The 22,266-nt window shown below is 46.1% G+C and overlaps 1 protein-coding gene across 2 annotated transcripts in view; it reads left to right on the top strand.

Moving 5' to 3' along the window:
- The first annotated feature begins 19,914 nt into the window (after positions 1-19,914).
- Positions 19,915-22,266, top strand: part of TRIM36 (tripartite motif containing 36) — a 47,480-nt gene continuing 45,128 nt past the window's right edge. The window contains exon 1 of one of the 2 annotated variants that reach the window (XM_044263046.1): positions 19,915-20,009. In XM_044263046.1, the coding sequence (XP_044118981.1) occupies positions 19,947-20,009 (63 nt within the window). In that variant the 5' untranslated portion in view covers positions 19,915-19,946. The remainder of the gene's footprint in view (positions 20,010-22,266) is intronic. The other variant, XM_044263054.1, reaches the window with a different exon arrangement.

Raw genomic sequence — 22,266 nt, 5'->3', positions numbered from 1 at the left:
AAGGTGAGGGGCCGCTGTCTGCAGGGACCTTTTCTCCCCTCTCCCTCCAGGCTTATTCATGCGTGGGCCAAGGCGCTTCCCCTCTTGTATTGAAATTACTTTTTTCTTTTTTAATTTTAAAAGACTTTATTTATTTATTTGGGGCGCCTGGGTGGCTCAGTGGGTTAAGCCGCTGCCTCCGGCTCAGGTCATGATCTCAGGGTCCTGGGATCGAGTCCCGCATCGGGCTCTCTGCTCAGCAGGGAGCCTGCTTCCTCCTCTCTCTCTCTCTGCCTGCCTCTCTGCCTACTCGTGATCCCTCTCTCTGTCAAATAAATAAATAAAATCTTTTTAGAAAACGTACAAAACAAAAGATTTTATTTTTTTATTTGACAGAGCGAGTGTGAGTGCAAACAGGGGGAACAGCAGGCCAAGGGAGGGGGAGGAGCAGGCCCCCTGCTGCGCAAGGAGCCCAGATACGGGATTTGATCCCAGGACGCTGGGATCATGACCTGAGCCAAAGGCAGTGGCTCAACCCACTGAGCCACCCAGGTGCCCCTGAAATTACCTATTGCTACTCTTATTTCGCTCCCCAGCTGCAGCACAAGGCCCTCCAGCGGGCATCTGAATCTTGCCCAGTTTCAGATTTCCATGCTTCCAATACAGAAAAGGGGCGAGTTCACTTTTGTTGAATTGAATAGAATGGCATTCCTACCAGTGTCTGGGCACAGCCTGCAGTGGTCCTGGGAAAGGTAAACAAACAAGGCTCCCCACCCACCTCTGCCCTCACCCTGGCAGCTTTGAGCCGGCCCTTCCCTGTGTTGGACTGTGTTGGATCTCGTTACCGTATAACGCAGGAATCATAAAAGGTGCCACCTGGCTCAGCAGAAACAATAAAAACCGGTGTGTCCTTGTCCGGAAAGTGCCCAAAGCTCTTTAGAGTTGAGAGAGTGTTTGGTTCAGGATTTTCCTAATAAGAGGACAGCACGTCAGCCAGCCCAGGCAAATCTCAGAGAGGACAGGACTTTCGTCTTTTTTTTTTTTTAATACACTTTTTATTTGGGGAGTTTTAGATTTCTAGAAAAATTACAAAGATAGTACCAAGGTCCCAAATACTCTGCATCCAGTTTCCCCTACTTTTTAAAAAAGATTTTTTTTATTTATTTATTTGACAGAAAGAGATCACAAGTAGACAGAGAGGCAGGCAGAGAGAGGGAGAAGCAGGATCCCTGCCCAGGACCCTGAGATCATGACCTGAGCCGAAGGCAGAGGCTTAACCCATTGAGCCACCCAGGTGCCCCTCCCCTATTTTTTTTTTTTTTTAAGATTTTATTTTTAAGTAATCTCTACACCCACTGTGGGACTTGAACTCACAACCGCAAGATGGAGAGTCACATACTCTACCAATGGAGCCAGCCAGGCACCTCAGTTTCCCTATTATTAACATCTAACATTTGCTATAATTAATTAGCCAGTCTCAGTACATTATTACTATTATTCTTTTTAAGATTTTATGTATTTGTTTGACAGAGACAGCAAGAGAGGGAATACAAGCAGGGGGAGTGGGAGAGGGAGAAACAGGCTCCCTGCTGAGCAGGGAGCCCAATGTGGGACTTGATCCCAGAACCCCGGGATCATGACCTGAGCTGAAGGTAGACACTTAACCGACTAAGCCACCCAGGCGCCCCTCAGTGCATTATTATTAACTGTATTCTGATCTCCTTGGGTTTTACCCAGTGTCCTTTTTTCTGTTCCAGGGTCCCACAAAGGACAGCATCTTACACTTAGTTAATCATGTCTCCTCTTGGTTGGACAGTTTCCAGACTTGCCTTGCTCCTGGCGACTTCGACTGTTTTGAGGAACACTGGTCAGGTATTCTGTAGAATGCCTGTGTCTGACGTTTTTCTCCGTATTAGATGGATTATGGGTTTGGGGAGGCAGATCACAGAAGTCCATTTTTTATCCCTTTCTCCTTCTTAAAAATCCCGTGTCAGTCCCCACTCCCCACCAACCCCCATATTTCCTCCTCCTTCCCCACCCCCACAAAAAGCTGTTATTGCCTTGAGAGAGTCTGATACGGACCAAGGAAATGAGGTTTGATTCTAGTAGGTATCCTGGGGGGGGGGGTCGTTCTCACCTAGCTGGGTATCCCTAGCAGGAATGGCTCCCTCTGAAAATGATTTCTCATTAGAGCCACCGACCAGAGGCCCTTGTGGGCTTTGGACAGTGCGCTTAGCTGAAGGACCAAGCAAAGGCAGGAGGCCTCTGGCATAGAGAACAGACCTGTTCCTGTGGTTGCCTGGCCTGGCAGAAGACACTAAGCCTGAAGGATTTTTATCATCTCCTGTGAGCAGTAAGACCCTGGAACACAGAGCAAGAACAAGTGATGAAAAGTATGGTCCCCGTCAGAGACGCACCTGGTCCAAGAACCATCCCTACTTCCTCCGCAGTTCCTGAGGCCTGAAGAAGAAAGGCAGGACGTGGGGAGGTTATGAATATGACAGCTCCCTCAAGGTGGTGAAGAGCCTGGGCCCTCTCCCCGGGGACTTCGGGCCGAGTCTCTGCAGGGGGCACATAACCGGACATACACGCCTCAGCGAATTGAATTCCGCAGAGACCCAGTTGATGGCATGTGGGGGCCGGGAGCAGGGGGTCCGGAAAGGATTTTCCCTGCCAAAAGGCGGTTTTATTAAAGCACGGGTATAGGACCCGTGAAATAGCTGTGCTTCCTTTGTAAGGAGTGACTGATGCTTTTAAACTTGGGGGGTGGGGGTGGGGTAGAGATAAAGGAAGTTTCCATCGGGATTGTCATAGGTTAAAGAAAACTTCTGCAGGACCCTGGAGGTTGGGCTACTGTCCAGCTAAGGTCAGTAGATGCTCCAGCAGAGCATCAGCAAGAAGGCAATTTTGAACTCCTCGAGGAATGTCCTGTTCTGCCCGTCTCAACTGTTTGCCCATGGGCTGGCTGCAAAGGTGTGAGGAAACTTAATTTTTATCTACATTTCTTTGGCCTTTGTTCTCCCCATCCATAATTTCTTAAAATAGTGCATGACCCGTAGTGAGCGCTCATTCCATAGTAACCATTATCATCATTATAACCTGATGATTGGAATGGAAATAATTTGGCAGTCATCCTAAAGTCCAAACTCTAAGGCCCAGAAGTCTTCTCAATAAACTTGCTGAAAAAACAAAATTCAGATTTCTGGAAAAAGGGAAGCCGCTCTCTTTAAAAAAAAAAAAAAGTCAAAAAAAAGTCTCTACTTACACCCACCTGCACACCTGCTGGCAGATGAAAGAGACAGAGGGTTGGGTTTCTCCAGAGCACGGCTGGGTTAGACTTCCTCATGTCCCCTCCCACGTGCTTCCAACTTGGAATTATGTTCAGAGGGCAGTTAACCAGGGCTGAGTACTCTGCACTGTGTAGGGCCGTGAAATGGAACCAAGTCACCTGGTTCTTTTTTTTTTTTTTAAGATTTTATTTATTTATTTGATAGACAGAGATCACAAGTAGGCAGAGAGGCAGGCAGAGAGAGAGGAGGAAGCAGGCTCCCCACCGAGCAGAGAGCCTGATGCGGGACTCGATCCCAGGACCCCGAGATCATGACCTGAGCCGAAGGCAGCCGTCTAACCCACTGAGCCACCCAGGCGCCCCTGGGCATATAATTTCTTAATTAATTCTTTAGTTCCCAGTATAATTAATGTGATGAATTACAGTATTACAGTTTCAGGTGTACAGTACAGCGAAGTGACAGTTCTGTACATGACTCAGGGCTCCTCGTGGGACGTGTGCTCTTAATCCCCTGCACCCGTCTTCCCCATCCTCCCATCCCCTCCCTTGCCCCATCCCCTCTGGTAACCACCAGTTTGTTCTCAATGGTTAAGAGTCAAGTTTGGTTTTTTTTTTAAGATTTTATTTATTTATTTGACAGAGAGAAATCACAAGTAGACAGAGAGGCAGGCAGAGAGAGAGGAGGAAGCAGGCTCCCTGCTGAGCAGAGAGCCCGATGCGGGGCTCGATCCCAGGACCCTGGGATCATGACCTGAGCCGAAGGCAGAGGCTTAACCCACTGAGCCATCCAGGCGCCCAAGAGTCAAGTTTTTTTGTCTCTTTTTTGCTTTGGTCATTCGTTTGGTTTCTTAAACTCCATGTATGAGGGAAATCGTATGGTGTCTTTCTCTGACTTATTTTACTCAGCATCATTCTCCCTAGATCCATCCATGTTGTTGCAAATGGCAACACTTCATTCTTTTTACGGATGAGTAATATTCCATTGTGTATATCCCTATATCTATATCTCTCTGTATATAGATACCACCTCTTCTCTATCCATTCTTCTATCGATGGACTCCCAGGTGGCTTCCATATTTTGGTTATCGTAAATGATGCTGCAATAAACACAGGGGGTGCATACATCCTTTAGATTAAGTGTTTTCTTATTCATTGGGCAAACCCAGGAGTGGAATTACTGGATCATGTGATAGTTCTAGTTTCCGTTTTTTTGAGGATCCTCCATACTGTTTTCCCAGAGTGGCTACCCCGGTCTGTGTTCCCACCAGCAGTGTAGGAGGGTTCCCTCTTCTCCATGTTCTTGCCAATGCTTGTTTCTTGTGTTTTCGATTTTAGCCGTTCTGACAGGTGAAAGGTGGTGGCTCTCTGTGGTTTTGATATGCATTTCCCTGATGATGATTGCTCTTGAGTTCTTTTCATGTCTGTTGGCCATCTGGATGTCTCCTTTGGAGAAATGTCTGTTCATGTCTTCTGCCCATTTTTTGATCGGATTATTTGCGGTTTTTTGGTGTTGCATTGTGTAAGGTATTTATGTATTCTGGATACTAACCCCTTATCAGATCTGTCATTCGCAGATATCTTCTCCCATCTGATAGGTTGTCTTTTTTGTCTTGTTGCATGTTTCTTTTGCTGTGTAGAAGCCTTTTGTTTTGCAGTCCCAGTAGGTTTTTGTTTTTTGGGGGTTTTTGAGTGTTGTTGTTTTTTTTTTAACAAGTCACTACCTTGGCGCAAACAAATTTTGATGTCTACTCTACTTTCTTTCTTTCTTTTTTTTTTAAAAGATTTTATTTATTTATTTGACAGACAGAGATCACAAGTAGGCAGAGAGACAGGCAGAGAGAGGGAGAAGCAGGCTCCCCACTGAGCAGAGAGCCTGATGCGGGGCTCCATCCCAGGACTCCGGGATCATGACCCAAGCCAAAGGCAGAGGCTTTAACCCATTGAGCCACCCAGGCATCCCTTGAGATTATTTTTAAATAATCTCTACACCAAGCACAGGGCTCAAACTTATAACCCTGAGATCAAGAGTTGCATGTTCCATGCTCTGAGCCAGCCAGGCCCCCTTCAGTAGTTTATTTTTCATTTGGTTTCCCTTGCCTCAGGAGACATATCTAGAAAAACGTTGCTACCACCAATATCAGAAACATTACTCTCTCTCCTCTCTTCTAGAATTTTTATGGTTTCAAGTCTCACATTTAGATCTTCAATCCATTTTGAGTTTATTTTTGTGTTTGGTATAAGAAAGTGGTCTACTAAAAAAATAAGTAAAAGAAAGAAAGAAAGAAAGTGGTCTACTTCCTTCTTTTCCATGTAGCTGTCCAGTTTTCCCAGCACCATTTATCAAAAAGACCGTCTTTTCCCCATGGTACATTCTTGCCTCCTTTATCATACATCAATTGTCCATACAATCGTGGGTTTATTTCTGGGCTCTATTCCGCCTCTTCGGTCTGTGCGTCCGTTTTTTGCCCATCCCATACTGTCTTGATGACTACAGCTTTGCAGTGTAACTTGAAACCTGGCAATGCAATACCTTCAGTTTTTTGTTCTTCTTCTTCAGGATTGCTGTGGCTCTTTGGGGTCTTTGTGGTTTCATACAAATTTTAGGCTGTAAAGCACTTTAAAAAAAAAAAGATTTTATTTATTTATTTGACAGAGATCACAAGTAGACAGAGAAGCAGGCAGAGAGAGAGGGGGAAGCAGGCTTCCCACCAAGCAGAGAGCCCAATGTGGGGCTCTATCCCAGGACCTTGAGATCATGACCTGAGCTGAAGGCAGAGGTTTTAACCCACTGAGCCACCCAGGCGCCCTGAGTGTAAAGCACTTTTAATTGAGAAGTATTACCAAGGTTCTGTTAACCTCTTTGCCCAGGTCTCTGCCGCTGAAGAATATGACAGAAAACAAACGCAGTGATTTCTCCTCTTCATACACCCCTTATACTTCAGATGTTGTCCTGGTGCAAGTGAATAATAATAACGGAGGATTCATTGAGCCCTCTGTGCTGCTTACAAAGCTCAACTCTTTACTTGTGTTAATTCACTTAATCCTCACAACTCTCTGAGCCCTGTTCCTTTTTTTTTTTTTTTAAAGATTTTATTTATTTATTTGACAGACAGAGATCACAAGTAGGCAGAGAGGCAGGCAGAGAGAGGAAAGGAAGCAGGCTCCCTGCTGAGCAGAGATCCTGATGCGGGGCTTGATCCCAGGACCCTGAGATCATGACCTGAGCTGAACGCAGAGGTTTAACCCACTGAGCCACCCAGGTGCCCCTCTGAGCCCTGTTCTATTATAAGACACCCATTTGCACAGAGGAGTAAGCCAAGCCACGGAGAAGTTTAAATGAATTGCCGAAGGTCAAAGACCTACCCGGTGGCTCATTTGGCAGGGACTAGGTTTAGTTGCAAATGAAAATAGAAATACAAATAACAGGGTTTTTTAATGGGTGAATGGGAGTAGACAGTACAGGTTTCCAGGTTGAATAAGTCATGAGGATGAAAGGTGCAGCATAGATAAGACAGTCCGTGGTGTTGCAATGGCGTCACACAGTGGCACATGGTCACGATACTTGGGAGCGTAGCGTAATGTGTCAAGATGTTGAATCGCCGTGTTGTATACCTGAAACCGATATAACGTTGTGTGTCAGTGACTTGCAAGGTTGCAATGGCAGTCCTGCCATTCTTAGAGACTTAGGCTCATCCCTCTTTCTTCTCTGGTCATCCTGGAGCATGACTTCTGTCCTCTGGCTCTCCTCCGGAGTCCACGCCAGGGATTCCCTGGAATGCCAGACATCAGATCGGTGTGTTGGTCAGAAGAGAGGGAAGGAGGGTCGCCGGGGCTGGCGGCTCCGTAAAAGATGTGACTCTTGACCTCAGGGTTGTGAGTTCGAGCCCCGTCTTACGTGTTGCATTTACTTAAAAAAAATAACAATAAAGCAAAATACTTGTTAAAAAGTGTGGGGGGGTGGGCCTGGGTGGCTCAGTCATTAAGCATCTGCCTTCAACTCAGGTCCTAGTCCCGGGGCATAGGGCTCCCTGCTCAGCAGGAGACCTGCTTCTCCCTCTCCCCCTGCATATGTTCCCTCGCTCGCTGTCAAATAAATAAGTAAAGTCTTTAAAAAAGAGACAGAGAGAGAGAGAAGCGGCCAAAAGGAGTTTCCAGGAGCGCCACCTAACAACTTCTGTTGACATCTCCCTGGCCATACCTACCTGCAAATAATGCTGGGAAATTCGTTTTGTTTTTTAGATAGGGCACCTTCATCAAGGTCCTATAACCAAAAAAAGGGGGAGAGAAAAAATTTCACACCTGTATCATAATCATAATCAATCATAAGATTAATCATCTTAATCATATGATTAAGAAATCATAATTTCTTTTATTTATTTATTTATTTTTATTTTTTTTAAGAAATAATTTCTTACACTGGAACTGTGGTGTCGGGTGGCAGGTGAAGAAAGGGCTGAGTTACCGTTTTTATTTCCCACTAAGTGACTAAGTGTGGCAGTCACTTAGAAAACCAAACAAAGGCAATGTCCACGTTAGAAGAAAAAAGTCAAAACTTTACTAAGATTTCCAGTTTCCTCTTGTCCCCAGTTTAGAGTTATAATGAATGAGATTTTTTTTTTATAAATAAGCTTTTGTAATCTCATAGTATTTGCATGTTGTGTAGGCTCTTAACAATTAAGATTAAAAGCAAGACAGAGCGGTATTTCCACAAAATAATTTCCTTCTGTATTGTTATTCTGAAAATTTTGTTAAAGATTTATTTATTTATTTGAGAGAGAGAAAGAGCAGGGGGGGGCAGAGGGAGAAAGAGAGTCTGAAGCAGACTCCCTGCTGAGTGTGCAGTGGAGACCGACCTGGGGCTTGATCTCTAGACCCTGAGATCAGGACCTGAGCAGAAATCAGGAGTTGGCCACTCCTTTGACTGACCCCCCCCACTTCCCTTTTTATTCTGAAATTTTAATCTGAAGGCTTTTTTTCCCCCCTCAAGACATTACTCTTAGATTTCCCTTTCAAAGAGTAAATGTCCAGTATCAAAGCTTTCATTTGTCTTTCAAGGAAAGAAAGGACAAGAATATTTGAATTAGCTGTTTAGAAAGTTTCATAATCAGATTAGATACAATACTTGATAAATGGTCCAGACCTTTTATCTGACCTCAATACCTCCAGTTGTAGATAAAGTCATTTGTTCCGTGAAGTAATACATGTGTTGGATGCTTTATATGTGATGGTCATTGTCCTATCATCGTTAACAAAATAATGGATTAATATGGAACAGGTGGTTTAAAGTTTGTTTCTCAGGGTGCCTGGGTGGCTCAGTCAGTTAAGCATCTGCGTCTGGCTCAGGTCATGATCTCAGGATCCTGGGATTGAGCCCCACATTGGGCTCCCTGCTTAACAGGGGGTCTAGTTCTCCTTCTTCCTCTGCAGCTCCCCCTCCCCCGCCCCACTTGTGCTCTCTCTCTCTCTTCTCTTTCAAATAAATAAATAAAAATCTTAAAATAATTAAAGTTTCTTGATGAGAGCTTTTATGGTTAAGTTTTCTTTTTTTTAAAGTATGCCTTTTCATACAGATAAACCAAATTTGTGACATTACAAAAAAAAACTTTAAACTCTGTTTTTGGAATCATGAGGTGCAACTATTTCAACTGTGTATACATTAGGCATAGCAAAACGTATGTAAGTATCCAGGAAGATAAATATTAACAATTTTTTTTTTTGCTTTAACATTCTTTTCTTTTCTTTTTTTTCTTTCTTTTTTTTTTTTCCTTTTTTTCATTTATTTCTTTTCAGTGAACGATTTTCTTTGGTAAGAGTAAATGATATGCTCTGAAATGCCGTTAGTGCTTTCTCTCTAGCTGGTGTAACTCTACAATGGATATATTTGCAGAAAACGTTCTTCTCATTTATATTAATGTAGTCGTATTGCTTCTCTAAGGAAATATTTATAAATATTACTCCTGCGTTCCGCAAACGTATTAGGAAGAAAATCAGAGCGGAAGACTCCATTATGATGGAAAATATTATAAAAATGTTTCCCCTGATAGAATTCAGAAATGTGCATGTCTCAGTAAATTAAGAGACATGAGTTCAGAGTCAGAGCCTCAGGCCGTGGCTGCGATGTCCTGCGTTGTCTTCAGTTGGTTCCGAATTCTGATTACCTCCTGACCCTAGACAAGCCCTTCAGACCCTTGAATTGTTCCCCTTTTGTTTGCCAGGGCACAGCCCGGTGGGAGGAGCCTCAGAGCGCCGAGGAGCCTTGGTGTACCAGTTAGAGACCTGTCTTTCCGTTGAAAGGGAGTCAGTATGGCAGATACAAGAATGCAGCCAACAAGTTCATAAATATACTTCTCAACATGCTTTCCCTGTGGTGCCCTGGATCTTACCCAGACAAAGGTGATACATTATTTTAAATCTATACCATAGCTCCTTGCCTTGCCTTGGCTTATAGTTTGGAGAGAGCTGAAAATGTGCCTCCCTCTTGGCCAAAAGGTTGTCCTTCCTGCTCTTCAAAGTCAGTGTTATTTTTATCGTGTCCCTTCCTTAACATTTGTTTCTACTCTGCAAATTCCTTCCCAGCTATTTCCCTCCCCTATGACAGAACAGCAAGCTTGAGCCCCAGCAAATACTTCAACGTACAAATCAGCCTGTATCGTGTTCATATTCCTCGTTTCAAAACAACAGAGGTAGGAACTGTGCTCTTTGTCGAGGAACCCTAGGACAATAAGGAGATTTTTCATATATACGTTGGTGGCAAAATAGAACAAGAGACACGCCTTGTCATCTTTCGCCAGAGCCAGTCAACCCCTTGTCTGATCATCAGGGGCCACTCCTATACCGACTGATACCTCCTCATATACCCTGTCTCCTCAGCTCACTGCCATCAAAAACAATACCAGATCAGAATCTGGGATCCTATAAATCATTCCTCCTCCTCCCTCCCCGTATCTTCCCTCCCGAGCCAACACTCACAGAGCAAAACCACCTTCTCCAACAAATGAAGGACACCAGGAAGAGATCCCAGAGACCCTCCATTTAGCTCATCACCAGCACCATCTCTGGTTCGTGACATCTCAAAGCAGCAACGCACCTGAAAGCCTTCAGGACGGCAGAAACATCGATGCTGGGCTGTGAAGCTGAAGGACTGACCCAAAGTGGACCTTTGCCCCAGGAAGATGACTGAGGTGCCGGGAAAAGTTCTTCAGCCTCGCAAAGAGTACCCTTTTGTGGCAGTCACACCGCATGATGAGGGAAGCAGAACAAAGAAACTAAAAACGGAATATGTGCCTAAATTATTTATGACGATGCCGCAGCTGTATTGATCCGAGGCAGTTTCCTCTCTCAACCTCACCTTCCCTGTACCTCCAGAAGTGGCCACCTGCTCCCCAAAGCATGACATTGCAACGTGGATGCGTGGCGGGGAGGGGTGGGTTACTACTGGTCAGGACCTTGGTCAAGAGAAGACTGGTTATCCAGTTGAGTTCTGCCGTATTTCGTGACAAACAAACCCACGATCTCTTCGCATATCTCATTTCCTAGGAGAGAAATGGTGTCTCCTTTCTCAGCGGAGCCTGCAGGAAAAAAAGGTTCTGCCCTCCCTGATCAGATCACATTACCTCAGCCTCCACAAGCCTAATACGAAATTGAAGCTTTCAAAACAAGAGGGCATCTGCAGTCTTAAGAACCTTGTTTACCGTGTTGGCTGCTGAGTCCACGGGGCCAGCATGCTGCCAGGCACACAGTAGGTGCTCAGTCGTGGTTAGGGAGTGAGTGTTGTCGGTGTATCAGGATTCAGGCAATGGAGGCCGGGTGCCCAGCCGCGTGTGGGAGGGAGTCGTTGGCTCCCCAGATAGCATGGGTGGGCCATTCTAGGCTTCCCCCTGGGTGAAGTCCTACTTACTGCCATCTGAGATTGAGGGTGTAAATTCATATGTGCACACAGTTCCAACTTTGCCATTTGGGAATCTCTAAGATGAGGATTCATCCTTTGTCCTTAAACAGACAATCCGAAGGCAATTTGACCCACTCTTTGGGCCAAAGTTTAGGTGTGATAAACTTCTGGGGAAAAAAAAAGAAAATATTAGAAGATATAATATCCTTTTCACCTTAAAAAGAGCTCTGTTTTGGTTTTTTTTTTTTGTTTTTGTTTTTTGTTTTAAGATTTTTTTTTTCCCCAGGTAATATCTACACCTAACGTGGGGCTCGAACTCACAACTGTGAAATCAACAGTTGCATGTCTCTCTGACTGAGCCAGCTAGGCACCCCAAGAATACCATTCTTAATGCTGCTGAGGTAAGCAACACTTCATTAAAAAAAAAAAAAATCCAATTCTAATATAGAGGAGAAAAAAAATTGGTAGCTGACCAAACTGGTTCATTGCAAGAAGAAATTCTAAAGATTTGTCCCAAATCAGTATTGAAAGCCATTTAGGAAAGGCATATAGTGACATATCCATTACAGACAACTTTGGTCAAGGTACTACCTTTCTGGGGCGCTTGGGTGACTCAGTCAGTAACATACATCTGCCTTCAGCTCAGGTCATGATCCCAGGGTCCTGGGATGGAGTCCACATAGGGCTCCCTACTCAGTGGGGACCCTGCTTCTCCCTCTCCTTCCCACTTGTGCTGTCTGTTGCTCTCTCTGTGTCTCTCAAGTAAACAAATAAAATCTTAAAAAAAAATGTAATTACCTTTCTTCCTAATAGTCAACATTTTATGAGAGTAAATAAAAAAGCACATTATTAGAAGAGATGGAAATGTTAGGTAGGCATGCCAAGTTTTCTGACAATATTTAAATCAATCAAGAGAGTACTAGAAATAATCAGGTTCCAGCAAGAGCCTACAAATGGCATCACTCTTAAATTTTAGAGAAGATGAAAGGTAGAGCCCATACGAAGGCCTCTGTCCCTCTTATCCCAAATTCCTGGAAATGGCAGGGGTTATTATTATTTTTTAAATTCATAACAGTATAAGAAAACAGAAACAGATACCCTGAGGGGGCCAGAAATGATTAGGAGTCCCTGAAATATGCCAAGCAGATGCAATCTTATTAACAGAGAAAGTCTACTACCTAAAGATAGGAATTACTTCAAATGTGCTCCTGGCTTAGAAAGGGCAGATACAATGAACAGGAAGAGCCCTAGGCTACCAGAAAGTGATTAGATACGATGAACGTGAACATTAAAGCAAAAATGCTGAAGAACATGTTAGTACATCAGATTCAGAAATGTGTTAATAGAATTATATATGCTAACCAAGCAGGATTTATGCCAAGAGACGTACCATATTGAAAAACTAGACTAATGTAATTAACTCTATTACTAGATTAAAAATGGAAACCCTGTAATCATGTAAATAGATGTCCCAGAAAACATTTGATAAAATTCAGCATATATAATAAAAAATTTTTTTCGGCATTTACTAGGAATAGAAAGAACACTTTTAACCTAATACAGAATATCAATCCAAAGTCCTTAAGCCAACAAATCTTCAGCTACAGAGAATTGTTTCCATTAAAGTCAGATATAAGACAAGAAAGGATGTCAGCACTTTGTCACCCAACATTATGCTGGAAGTTCTAACAAAATAAGACAAGGGGAAAAAAGCCCTCTAAATATTATCAAAGAATAGAAAAAAATGACCTAGAGATATATTCAGGAAGTACTATTGTCTTTTTAAAGAATTCCAGGAGAATCAACTAACCAATTCTTCGAAATAACTAGAGAACACAATTAAGGTAACCAGAAACAAGATAACAGAAAAAAATTCATAGCCTTCCAAAAAAAAAAAGAAAAAAGAAAAAGAAAAAGAAAAAGAAATTCATAGCTTTCCAACATGGTAGCAATATCCATGTAAATGCCATTGCTTTGGACGATTCTTAAGATTTTTGGGGCGCCTGGGTGGCTCAGTGGGTTAAGCCTCTGCCTTCGGCTCAGGTCATGATCTCAGGGTCCTGGGATAGAGTCCCACATCGGGCTCTCTGCTCGGCAGGAAGCCTGCTTCCTCCTCTCTCTCTCTGCCTGCCTCTCTGCCTACTTGTGATCTCTCTGTCAAATAAATAAATAAAATCTTAAAAAAAAAAAAAGATTTTTATTGGGATTATTTTGGATTGACAGCTTCATAAGAGATTGAAGGTGTTCATGGCTCATCGCTGTCTTACAAGTCAAGCTACAGGAAGTCTTCAAGGTAAAAGGAAATGCTTACAGATAACAAGAAACGATAAGCACTGGAAGTTATAAACTTGTGAGTAAACGAATTGTTTCTCTTCTCTTAATTTCTTTAAAGGACACAGAGTCTTTTGTTAGGTTGTGTAAGTGATACTTGTAACACTGTTCTGTTGGGTTTATAACATATATAGATGTCATAAGTGACATTTAACAAAGGGAGGAGGGTTAGAACCATACTGGAAATCTACTATGTTTTACCAGAATTTAAGTCAGTATTAATCTAGTGTAGATTGTGATCAGTTAATATATTTTTTTAAAGATTTATTTACTTATTTGAGAGGGGGGAAGAGGGAGGGAGAGCGTCCCAAGCAGACTCCCCACTAAGTGTGCAGCCCGTCACGGGCCTGATCCTACCAACCTGAGAGCAGGACTGAACTGAAGCCAGGAGACAGATGCTTAACCAACTGAGCCACGCAGGTGCCCTGTGATCAGTTAATATTTATGTTAAATTCATACAGTAACTAGTAAGAAATAAAAATGTTAAAAATCACCGGAAGAATGCGACAGGCACGCAAAAGAAGACAGGAGAGAAGGAACAACAGAACAAAGACAAAAGAAGCCAACTTCATGTGACCGATCCATGAACACTCTACCAGATACAGAACACACATTCTTTGGAGGCACATGTGGAATATTGCCTCAACTAGATGATATTCTAGGGTGGGGGTCAATAAGCTACAGCCCCAGAGCGAGCCACCTAAACATTTAAAACTTTATTTATTTATTTATTTATTTATTTATTTGACAGACAGAGATCACAATTAGGCAGAGAGGCAGGAAGAAAGAGAGGAAGGGAAGCAGGCTGCCTGCTGAGCAGAGAGCCCAGTGTGGGGCTCCATCCCAGGACCCTGGGATCATGACCTGAGCAGAAGGCAGAGGATTTCACCCACTGAGCCACCCAGGTGCCCTTTTAAGACCATTTTAAAGCATACAATTCAGGGTCATTAATTACATTCATAATGAACAACCATCACCATTAGCCACACCCAAAACTCTTTCATCATCCCGGACATAAACGCTGTCCCCATTAAAGAGTAACTCCTTATTCCCCACTCCCTCCAGCCCCTCTGACGGACTTTGTAACCCTATGAATTGGCCTAGTCTAGATATCTCATATATGTGAAATCGTACCATATTTGTGCTTCTGTGTCCGTCGTATTTCACTTGGCATAAAGTTTTCAGAGTCTACTCATACTGTAGCATTCATCAGGAGTTCATTCCCACTTTATAACCAAGTAATATTCCATTCTATGTATATGCCACATTTTGTATACCATTCACCTATGATCAACACTTGGGTTGTTTTTATGTTTTGATTATTGAAAAAAAACAAAAAAACAAAAAAACGCAGCAGTGAATGTTTGTGAATAAGTATCTGGGTTTTGTTTTTGTTTGCTTGCTTTTTTAAGTATCTGTTTGAGTCCCTGTTTGCAATGCTTTGGGTTATACGGCGTAGGAATGGGATTGCTGGGTTATATGATAATTCAGTATTTAACTTTCAGAGGGACCCTTAACTGCTTCCCAGGATGGCTCCTCCATTTCACATTTCCACTTGCTATGGGTTCCAGTTGTTCCAAATCATTGCTAGCACTTATTTTCCATTTTGTTTGTTTCAATTACAGCCCTCCTAATAGGTACATGAGTTGGAGTCAATTGCAGTTTTGATTTGTATTTCCCCAATGGCTGATGATGTTGAAATCATTTCATGTGGTCATTAAGCTGCCTGTTTTTGCGAAGAAATCTTGATGGGAACGTGACCTCATGCACTGGTTTACCTACAGATGGCAGCTTACATCCTGTAACTGCAGCGGTAAGAAGTCAAAAAGACTTTAGGGCTGCAAGTGTAAAATGTTTAACTGATATCTCACCCATTAAGAAAAAAATTTGCTAACTCCCATGGTAGACTGCTAAAAAACCTCAGTGTATTTTAAAAACACTGAAATCAGATTTGTGTGGGTGGCTCTGTTGGTTGAGGGTCCAAATTTTGGTTTTAGCTCAGATTATGATCTCGGGGTCTTGGGGTGGAGCCCTGTGTCGGGCTCCTCAATCAACTGGGAGTCTGCTTGTCTCCCTCACCCTTTGCCCTTCCCCCCGCTCACCTCTCTCTCTCTCTCAATCTCTGGAATAAATAAATAAATCTTTAAAATAAAAACACTGAAACCATATAAGGCATGGTTTTTCAAAACAGAATTAGATTAGAAATCACAGAAATGTGGGAAATCTAAAATATTTAGAAATTCAGAATTATCTGAAAATTAAACAACAGATTTCTCAATAACCCATGGACCCTTGTGAAGACATGCCAAAGGTAATTTAGAAAACATTTCTAAGGGGCAAAAGAAAAAAAGGAGAGAGGGAAGAAATAAGCCATAAGTGCCTCTTAATGATAGAGAACAAACAGGGTCGAAGGAGGTTGTTGGGTGGGAGATGGGCTAGATGGGGGATGGGTATTAAAGAGGCCACTGAAATAAATACTGAAATAAAAGCTTTTTTTTTAAAGATTTTATTTATTTGATGGGGCGTCTGGGTGGCTCAGTGGGTTAAAGCCTTTGCCTTTGGCTCAGGTCATGATCCCAGGGTCTTGGGATCAAGCCCCGCATTGGGCTCTCTGCTCAGCGGAGAGCCTGCTTCCTCCTCCCTCTCTCTCTGCCTGCCTCTCTGACTACTTGTGATCTCTATCTGTCAAATAAAAATAAATAAAAATCTTTAAAAAAAAATTTTTATTTATTTGAGAGAGAGAGGGAGAGAGAGCATGAGCAGGGGTGGAGGGACAGAGGGAGAAGCAGTCTCCCTGCAGATATGGGACTTGATCCCAGGACCCCAGGGTCATGACCTGATCCAAAGGCAGACGCTGAACTGACTGAGCCACCCAGGTGTCCCAAAACTTTTTTTTTTTTTTTTTTAATATGAGGGCTTATGAAAACCAAGACCTTTGTAGATTTCTTATTCCAGCCTCTCATGGTTAAACTGCCAACTGGTCATCCTTATAGATTTCTGTTTCTTAAGCTTTCAGATACTTGTGTCCACGGTTGTAACAAACTTGAAACGAGTATTCTGTCGGTATTTGTTAAAACTATTAGGTGTTATGTTGTTTCCTGTCAGGAGGAGAAATAGAACATTGTGAATGAAAATGAAGTCAAGACTGTGTATCTCCGTGAGTTAGGCTTATTTCAATAATTGGCCTGGCAATGGAGCAGTTGAATTGAAAACTTCTCCATTAGGTGGAAGTTGGCAATTAGAGGAGGGTTTCCCCCAGCAAGGGACCCTTTCATACTGCCCGTCTTGTCTTCTCCATGCTCAAAAACTTCATACATCACATGATCCCTCTGTTAAACGTCTTTCTCTCAGGTAGCAGCATCTGTCCTGTGCGTTGTATTCTATTTGAGAACTGTGAATTAACCTTTTCCTTAATTTTAGTTCCTTCGGGGGAAAGAGGCTTAACTGATACCAGTGTGTATGGTATTAACCTTCACTTGTTCTTAGAAAAGAAGTGATAAAGCAGGTTTGTGCTTAGTACCCGTTGACTGTCTGTCCCTGTGCCTTTGAAGTCCACGCATAGAATTTCAGGAATGATTTCAGTGTGGTCCTCATTTTGTATGCCTGGCATCTCTGAAAGCTCTTTAATGCTCCGCAGTGCCTCCCCTGCTATGGACAATCCAGAGAGGTAAATGCCACCCCATATCTGAGTACCTGCCAGGTTGTAACTTCTGAATTCTCAAGGGCAAGTCGGTTTGGGCCCACTGCAGCAAGCGAGTCAAAGACCCTTGCCCCTACTGACTGCAGTCAGTCTCCTATTCATGTCTACCCCCAACTCCCTAACCCCCTAACCCCCTTGGTCTTGGTCTTGGGCAGGAATCCAGGAAACTGAGAGGGATGTTTTCCCTGAAATATCTCCTCGTAGCGAATGATCTGGTGGACAGAACTTTTATAATAGCAACTGTTTTCAGGGAAAAGAGTGGCAGCTAGTGTTGCCAGATGGCAGAGGGATCCTTAGATCAGAGATCCCAGCATTAAGAGCAGGATGGGTTGGAGAGCAGTTGGTTCAAAACGAGTCATTTGACAGCAGAGAAAACTGAAGCTCAGAAAGTCGAAGGTACTTACCTGAGAGACAGCAGGAACTAACATTCCTACCCAATATCTGTTTCTTCTTTACTAACAAGTCCTTGATTTTGTTTACCTATTCCCAGAGTGAAATCATTACCATCCTAGCCTTCCTTAAAGCTAGGGCTGGACATATGACCCAGTTCTCACGAGGGACAGGTGGAAGTCATGGGATGGGGTGTGAGGGAAAGCTTTTTAAGAGGGAATATGGCGCTTGTATGCCCTCGTCTCTTCCTTCCTTCTCACTTGTAGAGCAGACATTAAGATTAGTTCAGTTCTAACGCTGGTTTTTATCATGTGCCACCATCCATTCTGGGCATGAAGAACTTTCACTTCAAGAGCAGTATTTCTTTCTGGTCATCTGTCGGCTATTGCTAATATTAGAGAAGAAGCCATTCATAAATGCTACCCACCTAGTTTCAACTCTCAGTGCTCCTAGTTTTCTTCTAGAAGCAAAGAGCACACAGGAGGTTCTACAGAACTTGAAAAGGACAAGAAGCTTCCAAGCAGGAAGTATTACGAAGGTGTCTTACGTCCCACTGAGCCTCAGCACTAGGAATATCTCGCACCTTATCTTCTGCTGCTTTGCTCTGGGGCTATCTGCCAGCCACTCTTAGAAGAATGGAACACAAGGAAGAATTAGCAAAGGTCTGGGAGGTGAACAGTCAAGACCAACATTACTGGAGCTTTGAGGAGATGTGCATGGAGGAAATTGTCACAGCTGAGCCAGAAGAGAGAAATTGGAAAATGACCCAGGAAAAAAAGAGGCAAAAGGGGGAAAGCCCCTGTCTTATCAAATGTCCCAAACTGCTGTGTTTCAGCACAATGGCTCATTTGCATACACCATCCTGCCCACCAGTGCTGGGCCCAGCTTCTGCCTCTGCCTACCCAGGAAGGAGAGTACTTTTGCTTCTGCAGTCAGTCTCCTATTCATGTCTCACCCAATGATGGCTGGCAGATTTTGTTGTTTTTTTTTGGGGGGGGGGGAGGGAATCTCAAGCCCTTATACTTTCCTCCTTTTCTAGAGATAAGAGACAGCCTACAGCGGGGTTAATAGGCCGGGGGCAGAGAAGTCAAGTTTTCTTTTCTTTTCTTTGTTTTTTTTTTTTTTTAAGATTTTATTTATTTATTTGACACAGAAAGATCACAAGCAGGCAGAGAGAGCAGACTTCCCGCGGAGCAGAGACCCCCGATGCGGGGCTCGATCCCAGGACCCTGACACCATGACCTGAGCCGAAGGCAGAGGCTTAACTCACTGAGACACCCAGGTGCCCCCCCCCCCAAGTTTTTTTTAAGGGGAGCTAAGGTTGTCAGGTATGAATGGAGCAGGGAGAAGACGGACAGACCCTGACGGCAGCAGCCTCCTAGGGGAGCTGCTATTTGAAAAAGAAGTAGAAAATGGGAGAGACATGCCCCGAATGCGTAACTCAATGAATGAACCGAGTCGTTGTAAAAGTGACTTAGTTCGTCGTCCCTAAGGGTGACAGTGTTTGGGCAGGAGCCTTGCTGGCCGAAATGGTGCTTGCTTTTTTCTTTAATTAAGGGAAAGTCGAGTATCAGGAGGATACGGAGATACAATCGCCCTTACACACGCAGAGTGTTAAAAATACAATCCTTGTATTTGTTCTCATCTCAGAGGCGCTGGGCTTGGGCTTTGTTACCTATTGGATTTCAGGAAGGCTGACTTGAGATGCGGCGTTGCCATTTCCTGGGCCCTCGCATATTTTTTTCCCCCCGGCGCCGGCAGCCAGATCCTTTGTTGTTTGCCTCCTCTGCATTCAGGCTGCCTGGCCTCGCACCTCCAGACAGTGGGATGGGGTTTTCCCCCGGTCCTCGCGCCGGGAGCTCCGAAGGGCCACCTTCCCCCGCATCCGCCGAGGGAGCGCGTTAGCCCTTCCAGGGGTGGAGCGGCGGGGGTGGCGCCCGGGCCCGCAGCCCACCCGCTTTTGTGTCGCTGTTTGTCTCTGCAGCCGCCCGACCCCGGGCGGGAGGCGCGCGGGCCGCGACCCCCGAGGAGGCGGGGCCTCGCCGGCGGACTCCGCCTGGTGTGCATTTCACGCCCGCGACCGCCGCCGCCCTGGTTTGTTCCGCTACCCAGCGGCCGGGCCCCACCGCCGCACCCGGAGTCCAGGACGCCGGACGCCGCTGCCTCGGAGCGCTCTCTGGCCTCCAGCCCACCCAGCCGCGCTCTGGGCTAAGCCCGCAGCTTGCTCACTTTTCCTCGTGAACCGCCTCCTGCAGCGGCGCTTGGCAAAACTCAGAATAAAGCAAAGACGGGGCGCGGGGGCGGTGCGGGAAAAGAACGCCTTCGATGCACCCGCCCGGGTCCTGCAGAGTCGGTGAAGGGTCGCAACCATGTCTGAGTCGGAGGAGATAAGTGAGTTTGGCTACATCATGGAACTGCTGGCCAGAGGCAAGGTAAGTGCCGGGGCGCGCGCCGCGTCGCGGGCTGGGCCCTCACCCCGGGCGCTACCTGGCCTGTCGCTGTGGGCGTCCCGGTCCCTTCCAGCGCCCGCGGAAGGAGGGGGCCCGATCCCGGGTCCGCGCTCCCAGCCAGGGCGTCCCAGCAGCTGCAGGATGCAAAGTGGCCGCCTTTTCTTTATCGCGCGGCATCTCTGAAATGAGCCGAGGGGACTTGGCGAGCTGGGCGACTGCGGGGGGCCTTCCGGGACGGCGAGGGACGAGAGCTCAGCTCGCGGGGATGGACAGGAGGGCAGGGCGGTGGCCGTGGGCGCACTCTCCGACGCCCCCAGGGCTGCCCACGCGTGGTGACTTCGAGTGGGTGATCCGAGCGTCCAGGCGCGAAGCGGGGAGCAGGGCTCGGATAGCGGATGATTCGTCAGGCGGGCGGAGTCGGGTTCAGCTCGCAGGGTGACCGTATGCCGGGTAAACAGGGGCAGAACCCCAGGTACCATGGCCTTGGCGTCTTCAGCCCTCCTTCCAGGTCCCGAGGCCCAGAACAGAGCCAGCAGCCTGCCTTCGGAGGGGACGGGGAATGCCAAGGAACGGGATTTCAGCCCGGCACCTGTCCGGAAGCGGGTTCGAAGCCGCGGCTGGCGCGGTCCGTGGCGCCTCGCGACCACGCCCTCGGCCGGTCCGGGAGGCGCGGCGCCTTGGCAGACAGAAAGCCTGGCGGGAGGCCGGCCTCCGTGCTGCATCCGAGAAACTGCCCCAGGGAGGCTTCTAAGTGGTGTGCGGGCGGGACGTGTCAGGAAATGCGAAGGCTGCACGGGGCGCCCTCAGCCAGGATTCGCAGCCCGCGGGAAAGCTAGAAACGGCGTCTGCGTTTGCCCCGTGTCCCCGGGGTTTTAAGGTAGTGCTGGCGCGGGAGGAAAGGACTTCCTGCGTGCGGTCGTCAGAAAGAAGGGTGCTTCTGCAGCCCCGGTGTGAGCATCTGAAACTTGAGGCTCACACCTCACCAACCCCAAATCCGCTGGGTTTTAGGTTCAGGGCGGGCATTCCCGCGGCTCCCGGAGCTGGGGAGCGGTTAAGGCACTCCCGGACTCAAGTGTCCTGGAGAGCCGTGCGCCCGCCAGAATGCGCTCTCCTGTTCCTCGGCGGAAATAGAAGGCTTATTTTCGCTCTTCGAAGATGCCGGTTGTGCTTTGGGCCACCCCTGCCATTTGCACCCCGAGACCAGAAGGACACGTGGAGGACCCGCTTACCACTTTTCTTCCGACCCTGGAGGGTCTGATCGCACAGGCACGGGGACACCCGGGCCACCACATCCAAGCTCCTCATCGCCCCGAGCAGCTTCCCACCCCCACCCCCCACCCCCACCCCCCACCCCCCGGGCCCGGGGTGCGTGCCATAACCTGGTCCACCCTCGGGAGGACTAACCCCGAGGAGAGGAGAAGGCCAGAAGGAAGCGGTGGTTCAGAGGAAGGGTGGTTTGCAGGGTCCTGATTGCAGGACCCTGGCTGTACAGGAGCTTGGGGGGTGCGGCAGGGGTGGGGAGGAAAGAGGATGCCTTTTGTTGACTACAGAATAAATGGACCACTCTCCGTGGGGCCAGGAATGGGGTGACTGGGAGGCGAGTTCAGGCTTGCCGTGGTCAGTCTTCAAAGTAAGTCAGAATTGCACTAGTTGGCTAAGAGTTTCCTTCCATACAGGCAAAACTTGAAATTCTTTGAGAATGGTTCTGGGGTGAGATCCAGGAATCGGCAGTGTTCACCGCAGGTGATTTTATTAAGCAGACAGATGAACTTCCCGTAAACACTAAGTGGGCAGCTAGGGCAGAACCATTAGTGAATCCTTAAAACTTTGGATAAAATCAGGTAAGCAACACCCAAACTAGACCTCTCAGAATTACCACTAACAGTGCTCGCCATATACTTAGTGTAATGAAACAACAATTTGCAGATTCACCTGGCTTTCTCCGCGGAATTTCTCTCACTGAGCACGCACTCACTGGTGGGCTCGCTGGGTAGACGCACTTTGCTGGGGCTTCAGCGATGGACCTGCAGCAAATACAGGAGCGTGGTCCGCTGAGACAGCCAGGTGTCCCTCTGAAATCTCAGGCTGGAAAATAGGCTCTCTCCCCGTAAGAAGTGAGTTCCTCCCTCTGCCCTTTTGGATGGGGTGCGGGCCAGAGATGTGGAGTAGCCTCCTAACCCTTTTGGCTCCAGTTTATCCCCTGGCCACACTCCTCATACCTTCGCCCTGACTCCTTTAA

Source organism: Neovison vison, chromosome 1, assembly GCF_020171115.1.
Source record: "Neovison vison isolate M4711 chromosome 1, ASM_NN_V1, whole genome shotgun sequence".
Taxonomy (NCBI): domain Eukaryota; kingdom Metazoa; phylum Chordata; class Mammalia; order Carnivora; family Mustelidae; genus Neogale; species Neogale vison.
The sequence above is the reverse complement of the archived record's forward strand: the minus strand, read 5'-3'. Positions and strand labels throughout refer to the sequence as shown.